We start from the raw sequence: 13,581 nt of genomic DNA on the forward strand, positions 1-13,581 counted from the left end.
AATTAATCGAACGGTTAACCAAAATTATATATATATATATATGAATCTACTATGTAAAATCCTCGTACATGTGTAGTGTTGTCATGTCATTGTTTTTGTATATTTTCTTATTGATTTATTATTATGGATATTATTTTTTAAGATTTAAAATTTAACTTACAAAAGTTCGGTTAATCAGTTAACCGACCAATTAACTGAAAAATTTTTGATTCGTTTTAGTAATGCAAAGTTTGGTTAGGTTAACGGTTAAGGTTTTAAAAACTTCGATTTGGTTAGGTTTGGTTAACCGATTGCACACCCATATTAATGATCACGTGTCTATAAAAGGAAGAGAGGCTTATTACTGAGCTTGGGGAGAGTGTCTTAATGCCCACTACAAAGTCTAAAGGAAAATCTAGAAAGTTTAAGGGATCCAAGTCAGCAGCTAAAGGGAAACTAATCCCTAAAGCTGACATTAAGAAGGCATATAAGTGTTTCTTCATAAAAAGAAATGACACATGAAGAAGGATTGTGCCAAATTCAAGAAGTGAATTTCCAAAAAAAAAAAAAAAAAGGCAACATTTCCTCTTCCTTTATATGTTTTGAATCAAATATGTTAGAAATTAATACTAATTCTTGGTGGGTTGATTCTGGTTCAACTATCCACATTGCAAATTATTTACAAGATATGCAAAATTTGAGACAACCAATGAGAAGTGAGCGAACCATCTTATCTGAAAACAAGATGGGCTCACCAGTTGAAGCAATTGGAACTTGTACTTTAGTATTAGAAAATGGTTTTGTTTTGAAGTTAGAAAAGACCTTTTATGTACCCAGTTTCTCTAGAAGCTTGGTTTCAGTTTCAAGACTTGTACCATTTGGATTTCAATTTAAGTTTTATGAAAAGTATTTTCAATTGTTTCACAATTCTACTTGTGTTGGAAAAAGGTACACTGCCTGATGGTCTTTATCGTATTCACCTACAAAACAATCCAATTTACAATTTCTTACATGTTGAAACTGGTACCAAACGTTGTAGTATTAACAAAAATTCCTCAATGTTATGACATCGGAGATTATGACATATCTCCCTTGAAGGAATTAAGAGATTGGTAAAGGATAGAGTACTTTCTACTCTAGACTATACTGATTTTGAGACTTGCATTGACTGCATTAAAGGCAAGCAGACAAACAAGTCAAAAAAAGGTGTCAATAGAAGTTCAATATTGTTGAAATGTTCTCTCTCAGCAAAGATATATGACTACTATATTAAAATGTGTTGGTATGCCTGAGTGCAAACCTTTGGCTACACCCGTCTCTGCTTCGAAAGTGCCCTCCTTAGTCTCTAATGCAGATCTATATGATAATCCAACAAAGTTCAGGAGTCTGGCTGTGGCACTGCAGTATCTCACGGTGGCATGTCCTGACCTGTCTTTTGCAGTAAATCAGCTTTGTCAACATATGCATGCTCCTATGGTTACATATTGGGAGCACATGAAACGAGTACTACGATATGTTAAGGGTACTTTGACCTATGGCTTGCATGTGAATCCGTCCAAGTCTAGGGAGCTTCATGTCTTTTCTGATTTTGACTAGGCTGGTTGTCTTGATGATTGCAAGTCCACTAGTGGTTATGCTGTATTTTTGGGAATCAATCTCGTGTCCTAGGTGTGTAAGAAGCAGAAAACAGTTGCCAGATCCTCCACAGAAGCAAAATATAAAGCTATTGTTGATGTTTGTGTTGAGGTCACTTGGATTGTGTCTGTCCTACGAGAAATCAAGATTCACGAGATTCCTGTTCCCAAGCTATGGTGTGACAATCTTGGGGCCACATATGTGTGCAAACCCAATTTTTCATGCTCGCACCAAACATGTTGAGATTGATTATCGATCACTTCGTCAGAGATAAAGTGGCTTATGGAGATATTCAAGTCAACTTGCTGATATATTTACGAAGGCTCTTCCAGGTCCTAGATTTAATTTTCTCAGAGACAAGTTTCAGATTTCTAGTTTACCCTAAACATGAGGGGGAGTACGTATTAGGACTCTATGTATCTGAGTGACATTTTGGACTATCAATTCTAGTCTGCATAAGACTTACCTTGTATATATATCCCTTCTCATCATTGTTGTAATTGTCAAACACTATTGAATATAAGAATTACGTTCTCATCGCACTGTCATATTATGATTTATGATTGATCGAAAAAGAAAGTGGGCCATTATTAACTTTTCGTTTATTATTCTTTACCCAAAAAAAATTGTAGCCGGAATTATACGGCAAATTAATTATTGTGTGGACCATGATCCACGTATTTGTGTGAACTATGAATGCAATATACATTTTTAATATATTAAAAGTACATTATTTGTGTGTGAATGTACATTATTTGATAATATATAAAAAATTATGTACTTTCGAATAATGTACTTTACGTATACAAATAATGTACTTTTAGTATATTATATATTTATTTTTTATTTATGATTCACACAATAGACTTTACTTGAAATTACATCAACCGTTTTCCTTTAAAGAAATACACATCAAATTACTTCATTAAAGATTTGAAAATTTATGGAGTCCAATTGATTAATTGGAATTGGAAAAATTTAATTGAATTTGATTACGTATTCCAAATTGTCCAATTGGAGCAGTTGCTTGGTTAAAATTGGCAAATTATTGTGTGGACCATGGTCTATATATTGCTGTGAGAACCTATGTAGACCATAACAAAAAGTATATTTTTAATATACTAAATTTACATTATTTATGTACTGAATGTACATTATACAATATAATGTACATTCAGTACACAAATAATGTACATCCCCTAAATATAATGTATATTATTTTTATAATGAATGTATATTATTTTTGTACTGAATATACATTATTTAATAGTATGGTCCACACAATAATGGTTGAGTTAAATTATCATAGTTTATGATTGCCAAATGGAGAATTAGACTGGAATTTGAGTTCAATAATTCAAATTTCATGTTTAAGGCCAAGAAAATCAGACTCGCCCTGCGGATTTGCTTTGATTATATGTGGAAATTTAATGTCACGAAAGAATTTAGCATTGAATTTTATATGATAATGTATTTGAATTTAAAATGCAATCCTTATACCAGGAGTCATGGATCAGGGTTCACAGTGCACTGTGCACTGTGGACCCTAATGTATGTGTATGTCTTATGTTATGAATCTTTGTGTCTTGTATTATAAAATTCTGGAACTTAAGGGGGCGTTTGGTTCATGGAATGTTAGATTACCTTAGAGAATGTTAGATTGCTGGGAATGTTAGATAACTGAGAATGTTACATTCATGTGTTTGGTTTAAAATTGAAATATATAAATAAGACAACAGAAATCAGACAAAATTGATTAAAATGTCAAAAGCTCAATGTTAGTAATAACATAAGTGAATGTGAGGTTACCTAAAAATTGGGATGTATCTCACATTTCCTTCCAATAGCTAAAACCTTCATGTGGTGGTTATGTTAAATTCTCGGAGAAAATTACATAACTTGAACCAAACATAGGAATGCTATATTTTTAAGCAAATATAACCTTAGTTATCTTATATAACTTGAACCAAACGCCCTAACACTTGTTTTGATATGAAATCTTTAATCTAGGAAGTAAATTACATAACTTGAACCAAACATAGGAAGTACACTGCCGCACAGCCGCTACTGCCAATTATTCCCAGTCTATTTATTCGCAGCCTGCTGCCCAGTTGGCAGCTTCCGGCGGTACTGTTCCGGCGGTGTTAAATCTGCAACGATGTTTCTTCGACGCAGGGTATCAAGCCGAGTCTACAAGGGCAACCTATGGAGCGATCTTGTTATCACAGGAGGGAGACTTTGTTGCAGCATGCGCAGGTGCTTTGCTGGATTGTTTCACCCCGTTAATGGCGGAGGCCACTGCTTGCAAACAAGTGTTGCTGTGGTTACGGAACAAGAGGGTTACGGACGTCCAGCGGCTCATGGACTGCTTGCAGCTACGGAGTGGTTTAACAACGTTGCAACCTTCATTCAGATCTTATGCGGGGATTGCCATTGATGAGTGCAGGGCAGCCGTGTCAACTTTTATCCAATGTCAAGTCAGTTGGGTACCTAGATCAGCAAATGTTATTGCTCATATTTTTGCCTCTCAGGCATTCTCATTTTTAGATACTATGTACTGGACTCTGTCCCTCCTGACTTTATTTCAGCTCTTTTGCATTAATATATCTGATTACGTTTTTGTTTTCAAAAAAAAAAATTAATTACAACAAAATATTATTGTTCAATTATTGGTTCACTAATTGTATTTCCATGCCTTTTGCATCCAGAGGGTTATTTAATTAGTATATAAATTTTTTTTTTTTTAAAGATTCGTGCCTAACTCATAGAACAATAATAAATTATACTCAAATTACTGAAAATTGCTATAATATTGTATGCAAAACATGATAAACTTGGGAGCATGAAACCAATTCATCCAAATCCCAAACGGAGCCCACTTCTTCATTCTCTTCTCTACGCTGCGAAGACGAAGCATTGTTATTTGTGTTGGTTTGCAATTGAGTAAAGCTACTTTCCATGGCTTCTATATTGGCCTTCAAAATAGGATAATGTTCCTTCACATCCTTGGCTGATTTTTCAAGAATTAACTTTGCAATCTCTTTCCATCTATTAGGTGTTCCTTCTACATAGGTTGATAGAGCAATTTGAAACATCCTCTCTTCATCCCATGTCCATGTCGCCCTCTGGTTTGCCATTGAAATTTCTATTGATTTTGAACAAAGATATAAGGATTAATTTAGTGTTTATGGTTTACAAGAGGGTGAATTAAGTTGGACATTATATAGTTAAAACTACGTACTAAAGCTTGGGAAGTTACCATTTTACGTTTTACTCAATTAGCAGCTTAATACTATTTCAAGACAAGATACCGTTTTACATTTAGTAAGTTGTCTAATAGTTTGTTTCAAAACCTGAAAAATAATTTTTGGAAGTTACGTTATTTTTTTGTATTTTTTAATATTTAACTATCAACGAAAAATAATTATTTCGGTCGAAGTAAAATTATTGACTTTAATGCAAAATGTAGATTTTTACTGGGAAAATATTTTTTTTTTTTTTTGAAAATTCTTATATCATGCTTGGTTCTTTCATGCTCTCCCTTTGAGTGGGCAAATTATGCTGTGGACCAAGGTCCACCTTGCAAGGTGGACCTGGGTCCAAAACTACGTCGTTTTTGTCTCTTTTTTTTTTTTTTTTTAAATTAGTAAACATATTGCTGAATATAGAGTTGTTCAAAAATGTGTGAATGTAAAGTATAGGAATCGTGAATGTAGATTTATGATTGTGTGAATGTAGAGTTGCCCAGAAATGTGTGAATGTGGAGGTTTCAAATTGTGAATATGGAGTATAGAAATCGTGAATGTAGAGTTATGCATGTGTGAATCTTTAATAGAGTTAAGAAGTTCTAGCAACTTGTAGCCCTGTAATGTGTGAATGTGGAGTTCTCAAGTTGTGAATGTGGAGTATAGGACCTGTGAATATAGAGTTTTGAATGTGTGAATGCATAACAGTGGTAATATAGTTACTAAATATATAATCATGTAATGTGTGAATGTGGAGTTTACAAATTGTGAATGTAGAGTATAGTGTATGTGAATGTAGGCCCAGGTCCACCTTGCAAGGTGGACCTGGGTCCACGGCATAACAACCCCTTTGAGTGATATCAAATGAGAAGATTGACCCACCATCTGTCAAGATTTAAACTTGAATGGGTTAGCCCAGTTAAAATATATGTGCTTAGGCAATCGTTATACCCTGCACCACGGTGCACATAATAATGTGCACCACGTACATAAAACGTTCGTTTTGGTGTTAGTAGACGCGGACGCGAATGACTCAGGGAATTCATTATCTATAATACACATAATCATTATCTATAATACACAGAACGTTTGCCTAAAATACACAGAATGTTTTCCCAGAATACACAGAATATTGACACAAAATACACAGATGTTAGTGGACGCGAATGACTCCAGATAATTCGTTATCTATAATACACATAATCATTATATAGAATACACAGAACGTTTGCCTAGAATACACAGAATGTTTGCCCATAATACACAGAATATTGACGCAAAATACACCGAACTCATCCTTCTAACATTCGAATGCACAAACACATCACAACTTGTGTTAATAACATGAATACACATAATATTTACACAAAATACACAGAACTCATCCTCCTAAACATTCGAATGCACAAACACATCTCAACATGTGTTACTAACATGAAATCATAACATGTGTTACTAACATGAATACACATAACGGTTGCCTATAATACACAGAACGGTTGCCTATAATACACAGAATGATTGCCTGGAATACACAGAATATTAACATAAATACAGAGACCGGCCGAAACGGGAAAACGTGATTTCCAAAAAAAACGGACGATTAGTTTACAATGCTCAAAACGACGTCGTTTAGGTACGTGGTGCACATTGCTATGTGCACCGTGGTGCACTGTATAATTTGTCGTGCTTAGGCATGACTAAACAGTAAAAATATTAGTCCAACTCATAACCCAAAACATTTAGAGTTTTTTTTTTGAAAATAACATTTAGAGTTATTACATTTATCTTGATTAAATATGAGTTGAGCTATGCCAAGCCAAACAATAAAAACCTTGATCCACCCCAACCCCACATTAAAAAAAAAGTTTTTTTCTTCATTTTCAATAATTCATAACTATTATATTTATCAATTTATGTATTTCTTTTACTAATATAATACATTAGAAAGTAAAATAATTTATTTACATCTTTTTATTATAATTATTAAAATTTATTAATAATTTTTTAAGATATGAATAATAATTATTATCATCATTAAAATAATAAATATTTTATAAAGATATTGTAGGAGATTTATGTAATTTTTTAAAAAATGAACCAAATAGAATTTTCTTTTTTGAACTTTCAATCAAACAGAAAATGGAGAGTTGAATCATCGGCGGCAGAGCAAAAATAGGACTCATTTTTGAATGGCGGCGAAATATCAACCACTACTTGATGATATGTACTAGGTAAAACTCAATCATGTGTAATAGCATGCAAATCAATTATGAGAGATATACCGCACTAGAAAAAAAAAACAACAGAATTATATGTATTGAACTCGGTGTAGATGGAGACAATCATATGTATGGAGACATGAATTACAAGCATGCCAAGTGAAAATTCTCTTAAAGGGGATTTTAAGTTCATATATGCATTTTAAGGATTTAGAAACAAAACTATAACATGGTGTTTGGTTGGAGGGAATTACAATTCCATTACCACTTAATTCCACCTAATTCCGAATGCAACAAAATTCCTTCGTTTGGTTGGAGGGAATTGAAATTCCCTCATTTTCATGGAATTAGAATCTCATGGCCCCTCCCAAGATTTTAATTCCATGGATTTTAGGAAGAAAAAAAGGTAGCCTGAGACAAAATTACCCTCCATTTTTTAACCTAAAATTGATACATGACATTCACTTCTAAATTATAGCGTGTATTAGTCTTTGACACCCCTTTGTGTATGTTCATTTAATTTAAATCTTTATATGCAACAACTATTCAAAATTTACATTCTTTATATGCATTATTCATATACAACAACTTTCGTGTATGTTCCTTTGAATTATTTATATGCAAGACTATTCAAAATTTGCATTTCTTTATATACAACAACTTTAAGAATTTGTGAATTAATTTTTCAATTATAAATAATAATAATAATAATAATAATAATAATAATAATAATAATAATAATAACAACAACAACAACAACAGCAACAATGAGTGTTTTGGACTTTATACTACTTATTTCCTCTCAATTCCCATGTATACCAAGGCTCTGTTTGGCTGAGCTTATTTAGGAGCTTATATCTTATTTTAAGCTATTAATAAGCTATAAGCTCTGTTTGGTAATGTTCATAAAATAAGCTAGTAGCTTAAAATAAGAGCTTATTTTTGAACGCTACTTAAGGTAGCGTTTCAAAATAAGCTAATAGCTTCCTAACTTTTCTTTTTCTATCTTTAACCTTATTATTTTAAAGAAATGACATCGTTTACCCTTCCCAATTAAAATCTTTATAGCTAAACCTTTTTTACTTTTTCTCTTCAATATGTTTGGTTGTAATTTCAATTTGACATTTGTGTTTGAACATTGATTTTTGTATGAACTAATCTTATGAATTATAAACATTTTATTTTACTTTATATTTTTTCAAATATATGTTCTTACTTTATATTTTATTAAAATATATTGATTTCACTATTTTATATTTTAATATATAAACAAACCTATTTAAATTTAAAACTATTTAAATTGTATGAAGATGTCCTTTTTAGTCTTTTTACATTTATCAGCTTATCAAAAAATTAATTTTACCAAACATTTTTAAGCATAACAGCTAGCTTAACAGCTCTTTAGATTTCAGCTTCGAGCTTATAGCTTTTCAGTTTTCAGCTACTTTTCAGCTTTCAGCTACCTTTTCAGCTAGGTTTGCCAAACATAGCCCAAACATTGGAATTGAAATTCCTAGTAATTTTATTCCTGCAAACCAAACACTGGAATTTAAACTCCTACTTTATTCCCGCATTATTCTTTTTCCTTAGAATTGCAATTCTTTTCCCACCTAATTCATTCCATCTAACCAAACGCCACGTAAGTGTTTCCCAAACATTTATTTACTGTTTAGTTTAGGATAACAAACAAAAGTTTATAATATCATCCAAATAAATTCTGAAATATCAATACAAAATTTTAAAATAAGAATATTTATGTATACAGGGAAAGCTATGATATGATATTTATCTATATCTAATATCTATCTATATAATAATAAAAATTATACATTTACCTAAACATAAATTATATTTAAAATATTTTGTACGCTTTAATTTGAAAATATGTACATTTTTTAATAGAATTGTGATTATGTTATAATTATTTACATTGATTGCTAAAATAGTTACTCATTACGATTTTTTTTTTTTCAAATTTTCTTAAATTGATACTCTTAATTATAAAATTCCTAAACGTTTTAGGAATCTATCTGAATAAGTACATATAATTAGAGAGACTACATTAACAATACTAAACATTTTGAAATTTGCCACCTTAATGAGTGTAATGCTATGGATTGGACCTTAATATTTCAAACTATTTTCCGTTTGATTTTACAGATTATTCCTTACTATGGGCTTGTTTGGTTATCAGCGGTTAGAAGTTAGCAGTAGCGGATTGTGTTAGCGGTTATCAAATAGCGGATTGTATTAGCGGGTTTGACCAACGGATTGTATTAGCGGTTTGTAAAAAGATGTTTGGTTAAATTAGCTGTTTAGATTAGCGGTTAACATGTAAAATGACCAAAAAGGTATACATAATATATATATATATATATATATATATATATATATATATATATATATATAACAACAACAACAACAACAACAATAACAATAACAATAATAATAATAATAATAATAATAATAATGTTTTAAAGAAAAAAAAAAAAAAGAAAGAAAGAAGAAGGAGGGCGGAGCCGCACAGTGGCTCCCCTTTGTTTCCCCCCTTATCCCACATCGGTGGGATAAGTGGGGAATGGAGCCTTGAGGCTCCTATAAAAGGAGCCTCAAGGCTCCATTTCATTTTCAATAGTTTGCCCAGCGGTTGAAGTTTAATTTTTTTTTTATTAATTGGTTAATTATAAGGGCGTTTTGGGGAAACAAATTATTTTCCCAAAACGCCATTGCAAAACGCTGCTCATAGCAGCGTTTTGAAAGTTGGCGGTTTGGAGCAAATTCGCTGCTCCAAACCGCCATTAACCAAATGTTTGGTCAAAATGCTGAAATTGGCAAATTCGGCAAAAATTGGCGGATCCGCCAATAACCAAAGAAGGCCTATTTCATAATTGGTTGAAAAACAAAACTCTATCAATATTTATCTTTGTGGTAATATGACTAATATCAATGCTAATTAAACTTATAAAACTAATATGCAAAGAATACTAAATTCAAAAATAACCATTTTAAAGAGCATTACCATGCTAAAGACCTTGTGGTCTAGTGGCACCCGGGGTGTCCGGTTTACACTCCCACATGGATGATAGGAGTGGGTTCGAGCCTCAATGGAGAGCATTACCATAGACATTTGGAAAAGTATATACGGAGTCTTATTATTATTGATAACTTAGCTTTAAGATTTTTTTTTCTATAACATCATATAACAATAAATTATACTCAAATTAATTATGCATAATTATTGGAAATTGATATAATATTTTAAGTAAAAATATTGTATTTTCAAATAATAAAAATCAATGCATTAAATATAAGAAAAATTACAAATAAACTCCCATAACTTCCCTATAATTAGAAATAACTAAAAAGTTATAATAATGCGTAGGACTAATATAAATAAACTAGAAAATAGGGTAATAGTATATTATTATATTAGGGAGTATTATTTTTTATTTAAAGTATGATAAACTTGGGAGCATGAAACCAATTCATCCAAATCCCAAACTGAGCCCACTTCTTCATTCTCTTCTCTACTCTGCAAAGACGAAGCATTGTTATTTGTGTTGGTTTGCAATTGAGTAAAGCTACTTTCCATGGCTTCTATATTGGCCATCAAATAAAATAGGATAATGTTCCTCTACATCCTTGGCTGATTTTCAAGAAATTAACTCTGCAATCTTTTTCCATCTATTACGTGTTCCTTCTAAATAGGTTGATAGAGCAATCTGAAACATCCTCTCTTCATCCCACGTCCATGTCGCCTTCTGGTTTGCCATTGAAATTTATATTGATTTTGAACAAATTAAAGATATATATAATGTTTATTGGTCACAACTTATAAATTAAAGGGTGTATTAAGTTGTGCATTATATAGTTAAAATTGAGTACTAAAACTTTGAAAGTTACCTTTTTACGTTTTACTGAATTAGTTGCTTAATGTTATATTAGGGAATGATACTATTTTAACTATAATAAACTACCTAATGCGATATTAAGAAAATATACCATTTGCCTACACGGGCTTAGCTTCTCCTCTCACACGGGTTTAATTCATTAGTTCAGTAGGCAGTATTTGAGATAAGAAGTAAAGATACCGTACCATTTTACATATATTAAAATACTTAATAGAGCAAATACCAATTTTTGTCCCATGACTATTAGCAAAATGACAAATTTGGTCCACATGTTTAATTTCTACCAATTTTGGTCCCACGACTACTGTTTTAGTGCAAAAATTCATCGTACCGGTCACCCATACATTTAAAACATGCAGAAATCTAAAATTTTTAAAGGTGTTTTCGTCATTTTCAACTCAATATTCCAATTAAAGCATGAATAAAGAGATTTAAGCCCTAAGATCGGTCATAATTCACATTTCTCCTCAAATTAAGGTAAAATGAGGAAGAAAACTGTGAATTTTATTGATCTTAGGATTTAAATCCATTTATTCATGTTCAAATTGGGATATTAAGTTGAAAATGACGAAAATACCCTTAACAATTTTAAATTTTTGCACATTTTAAACAGATGGATGACCGGCGCAAATAAATTTTGACACTAAAATAATAGTCGTGGATGAAAATTGGTACTAAAACTATAGTCATGGGACCAAAATTGGTAGAAATTAAACATGTGGACCAATATTGTCATTTTGCTAATAGTCGTGGGATCAAAATTGGTATTTGCTCTACTTAATATTATCTTAGAGAATGTACTTAGACTCCACAATTAAAAGTTACTTTAAATATAATTATATAGATATATAATGACTGAAAGATCTAGAGTTTTTTTTTTTTTACTATGTATATATAATATACACTTCTAAAATATCACGTATTGCATGATTAAAGAAGAGTTAATACCACAAATAATCCTCTGACTATTAAGGTAGTACTCCTTTTAGTCATTGACTTTCAATTCGATCACAAATGGTCCTCTAACTTTCATTTTTGACCACAAATAGTCCTCCATTAAAATTTCTGTTAAATAGGTGTTAAATCTAGGGGTATTATCGTCAAATTTTATGCAATCGGCGACCGAGCAAATATAGAAGAACTCATTTTTGGATGACGAGGAAATATCAACCACTACTTGATAATATGTACTAGGTAAACCTTACTCATGCAGTCATGCGTAATAGCATACAAATTCATTAAGAGAGAGATACCGTACTAGAAAAAAGTTCACTCAAACGGGATTTTACTATATTAAAAAGTATTCTCTATTACAATGTAGTATCTGTTCATAGCTACTTTTTCAACCTACTGAAGCACAAAGAATCAACAGTAGCCTCCACTGAAGCTCGAACCCACTCCCACAAACCGAGATACCAGGTGCCACTAGACCACAAGGTCTTTGGCAGGGAGTATTATTTTTTATTTAAAGCATGATAAACTTGGGAGCATGAAACCAATTCATCCAAATCCCAAACTGAGCCCACTTCTTCATTCTCTCCTCTACGCTGCGAAGATGGAGGTGCATTATTTGTGTTGGTTTGCAACTGAGTAAAGCTACTTTCCATGGCTTCTATATTGGCCTTCAAAATAGGATAATATTCCTCCACATCCTTGGCTGATTTTACAGGAATTAACTCTGCAATCTTTTTCCATCGATTACGTGTTCCTTCTACATAAGTTGATAGAGCAATTTGAAACATCCTCTCTTCATCCCATGTCCATGTCGCTCTCTGGTTTGCCATTGGAATTTCTATTGATATTGAATAAAGATACAAGGTTTATAGTGTTTATGGTTTACAAGAGTGTGAATTAAGTTGTACATTATATAGTTAAAATTACATACTAAAACTTGGAAAGTTACCATTTTACGTTTTTAATCAATTAGCAGCTTAATACTGTTTTAAGACAAGAAACCATTTTACATTTAGTAAGTTTTCTAATACTATGTTAGGAAATAAAATTATACTTTAAACTTAATATGTAATCTATACTTCCATAGGGGTGGGCGTTTCGGTCTTCGGTTCAGTTTTTTCGGTTTCGGTTTTTCGGTTTTTAAAAAATTAAACCATTCGTTTTAACATTAGAGTTCGGTTCGGTTTGAAGCGGTTCGGTTTCGGTTCGGATTTAGTTCGGTTCGGTTTACAACCCCCGAATTTCAACATTTCCTAGGCGACAAGGTGGTCGGAGGGCGCTGCGACGTAATGGGGCACCGTAATAACTATGCATGAAACATCAGATAACCCAAATTCAAAATATAATATCTAAATATTAAATACCAATATAACAAATTAACAATTCAAACAAATTAAAATAAAAAATAAAATTAAAATTTCAAAACTGGAAATTCATTCCAGTAAACTCGAATGAATTTGGAATTCATTCCAGTAATCTCGAATGAATTCCAAATTCATTCGTTTGGAAACATAATATATATATATAGGCAAAAACTTGTGTGAGACCGTCTTACGGTGAGACGGATCGGGTCAAGATGTAAATGTAACACTTATACGCACAAATGTCATACTTATATGCTCAAATGTAATACTA

General features: G+C 31.8%; 1 protein-coding gene across 1 annotated transcript; it reads right to left on the reverse strand.

Annotated features, from left to right (window-relative positions):
• Positions 1-4,418: 4,418 nt before the first annotated feature.
• Positions 4,419-12,776, reverse strand: LOC116020341 (transcription factor DIVARICATA-like). Its single transcript, XM_031260821.1, has 2 exons — positions 12,489-12,776; positions 4,419-4,739 (listed from the first exon to the last, which is right to left on the reverse strand). The coding sequence occupies exons 1-2, from the start codon at positions 12,774-12,776 to the stop codon at positions 4,419-4,421; spliced, it is 609 nt and encodes a 202-aa protein (XP_031116681.1).
• Positions 12,777-13,581: the final 805 nt, after the last annotated feature.

The sequence above is a fragment of the Ipomoea triloba genome, chromosome 5 (assembly GCF_003576645.1).
Source record: "Ipomoea triloba cultivar NCNSP0323 chromosome 5, ASM357664v1".
NCBI lineage: Eukaryota > Viridiplantae > Streptophyta > Magnoliopsida > Solanales > Convolvulaceae > Ipomoea > Ipomoea triloba.

Bases quoted from the DNA above. Each gene is read 5' to 3' on its own strand.
- LOC116020341 (XM_031260821.1), bottom strand. From the start codon at position 12,776: ATGGCAAACCAGAGAGCGACATGGACATGGGATGAAGAGAGGATGTTT. The intron at 4,740-12,488 runs GTTTCATGCTCC...ATGGCAAACCAG, and splicing joins TTTGGGATTTGGATGAATTG to AGGGCGACATGGACATGGGA.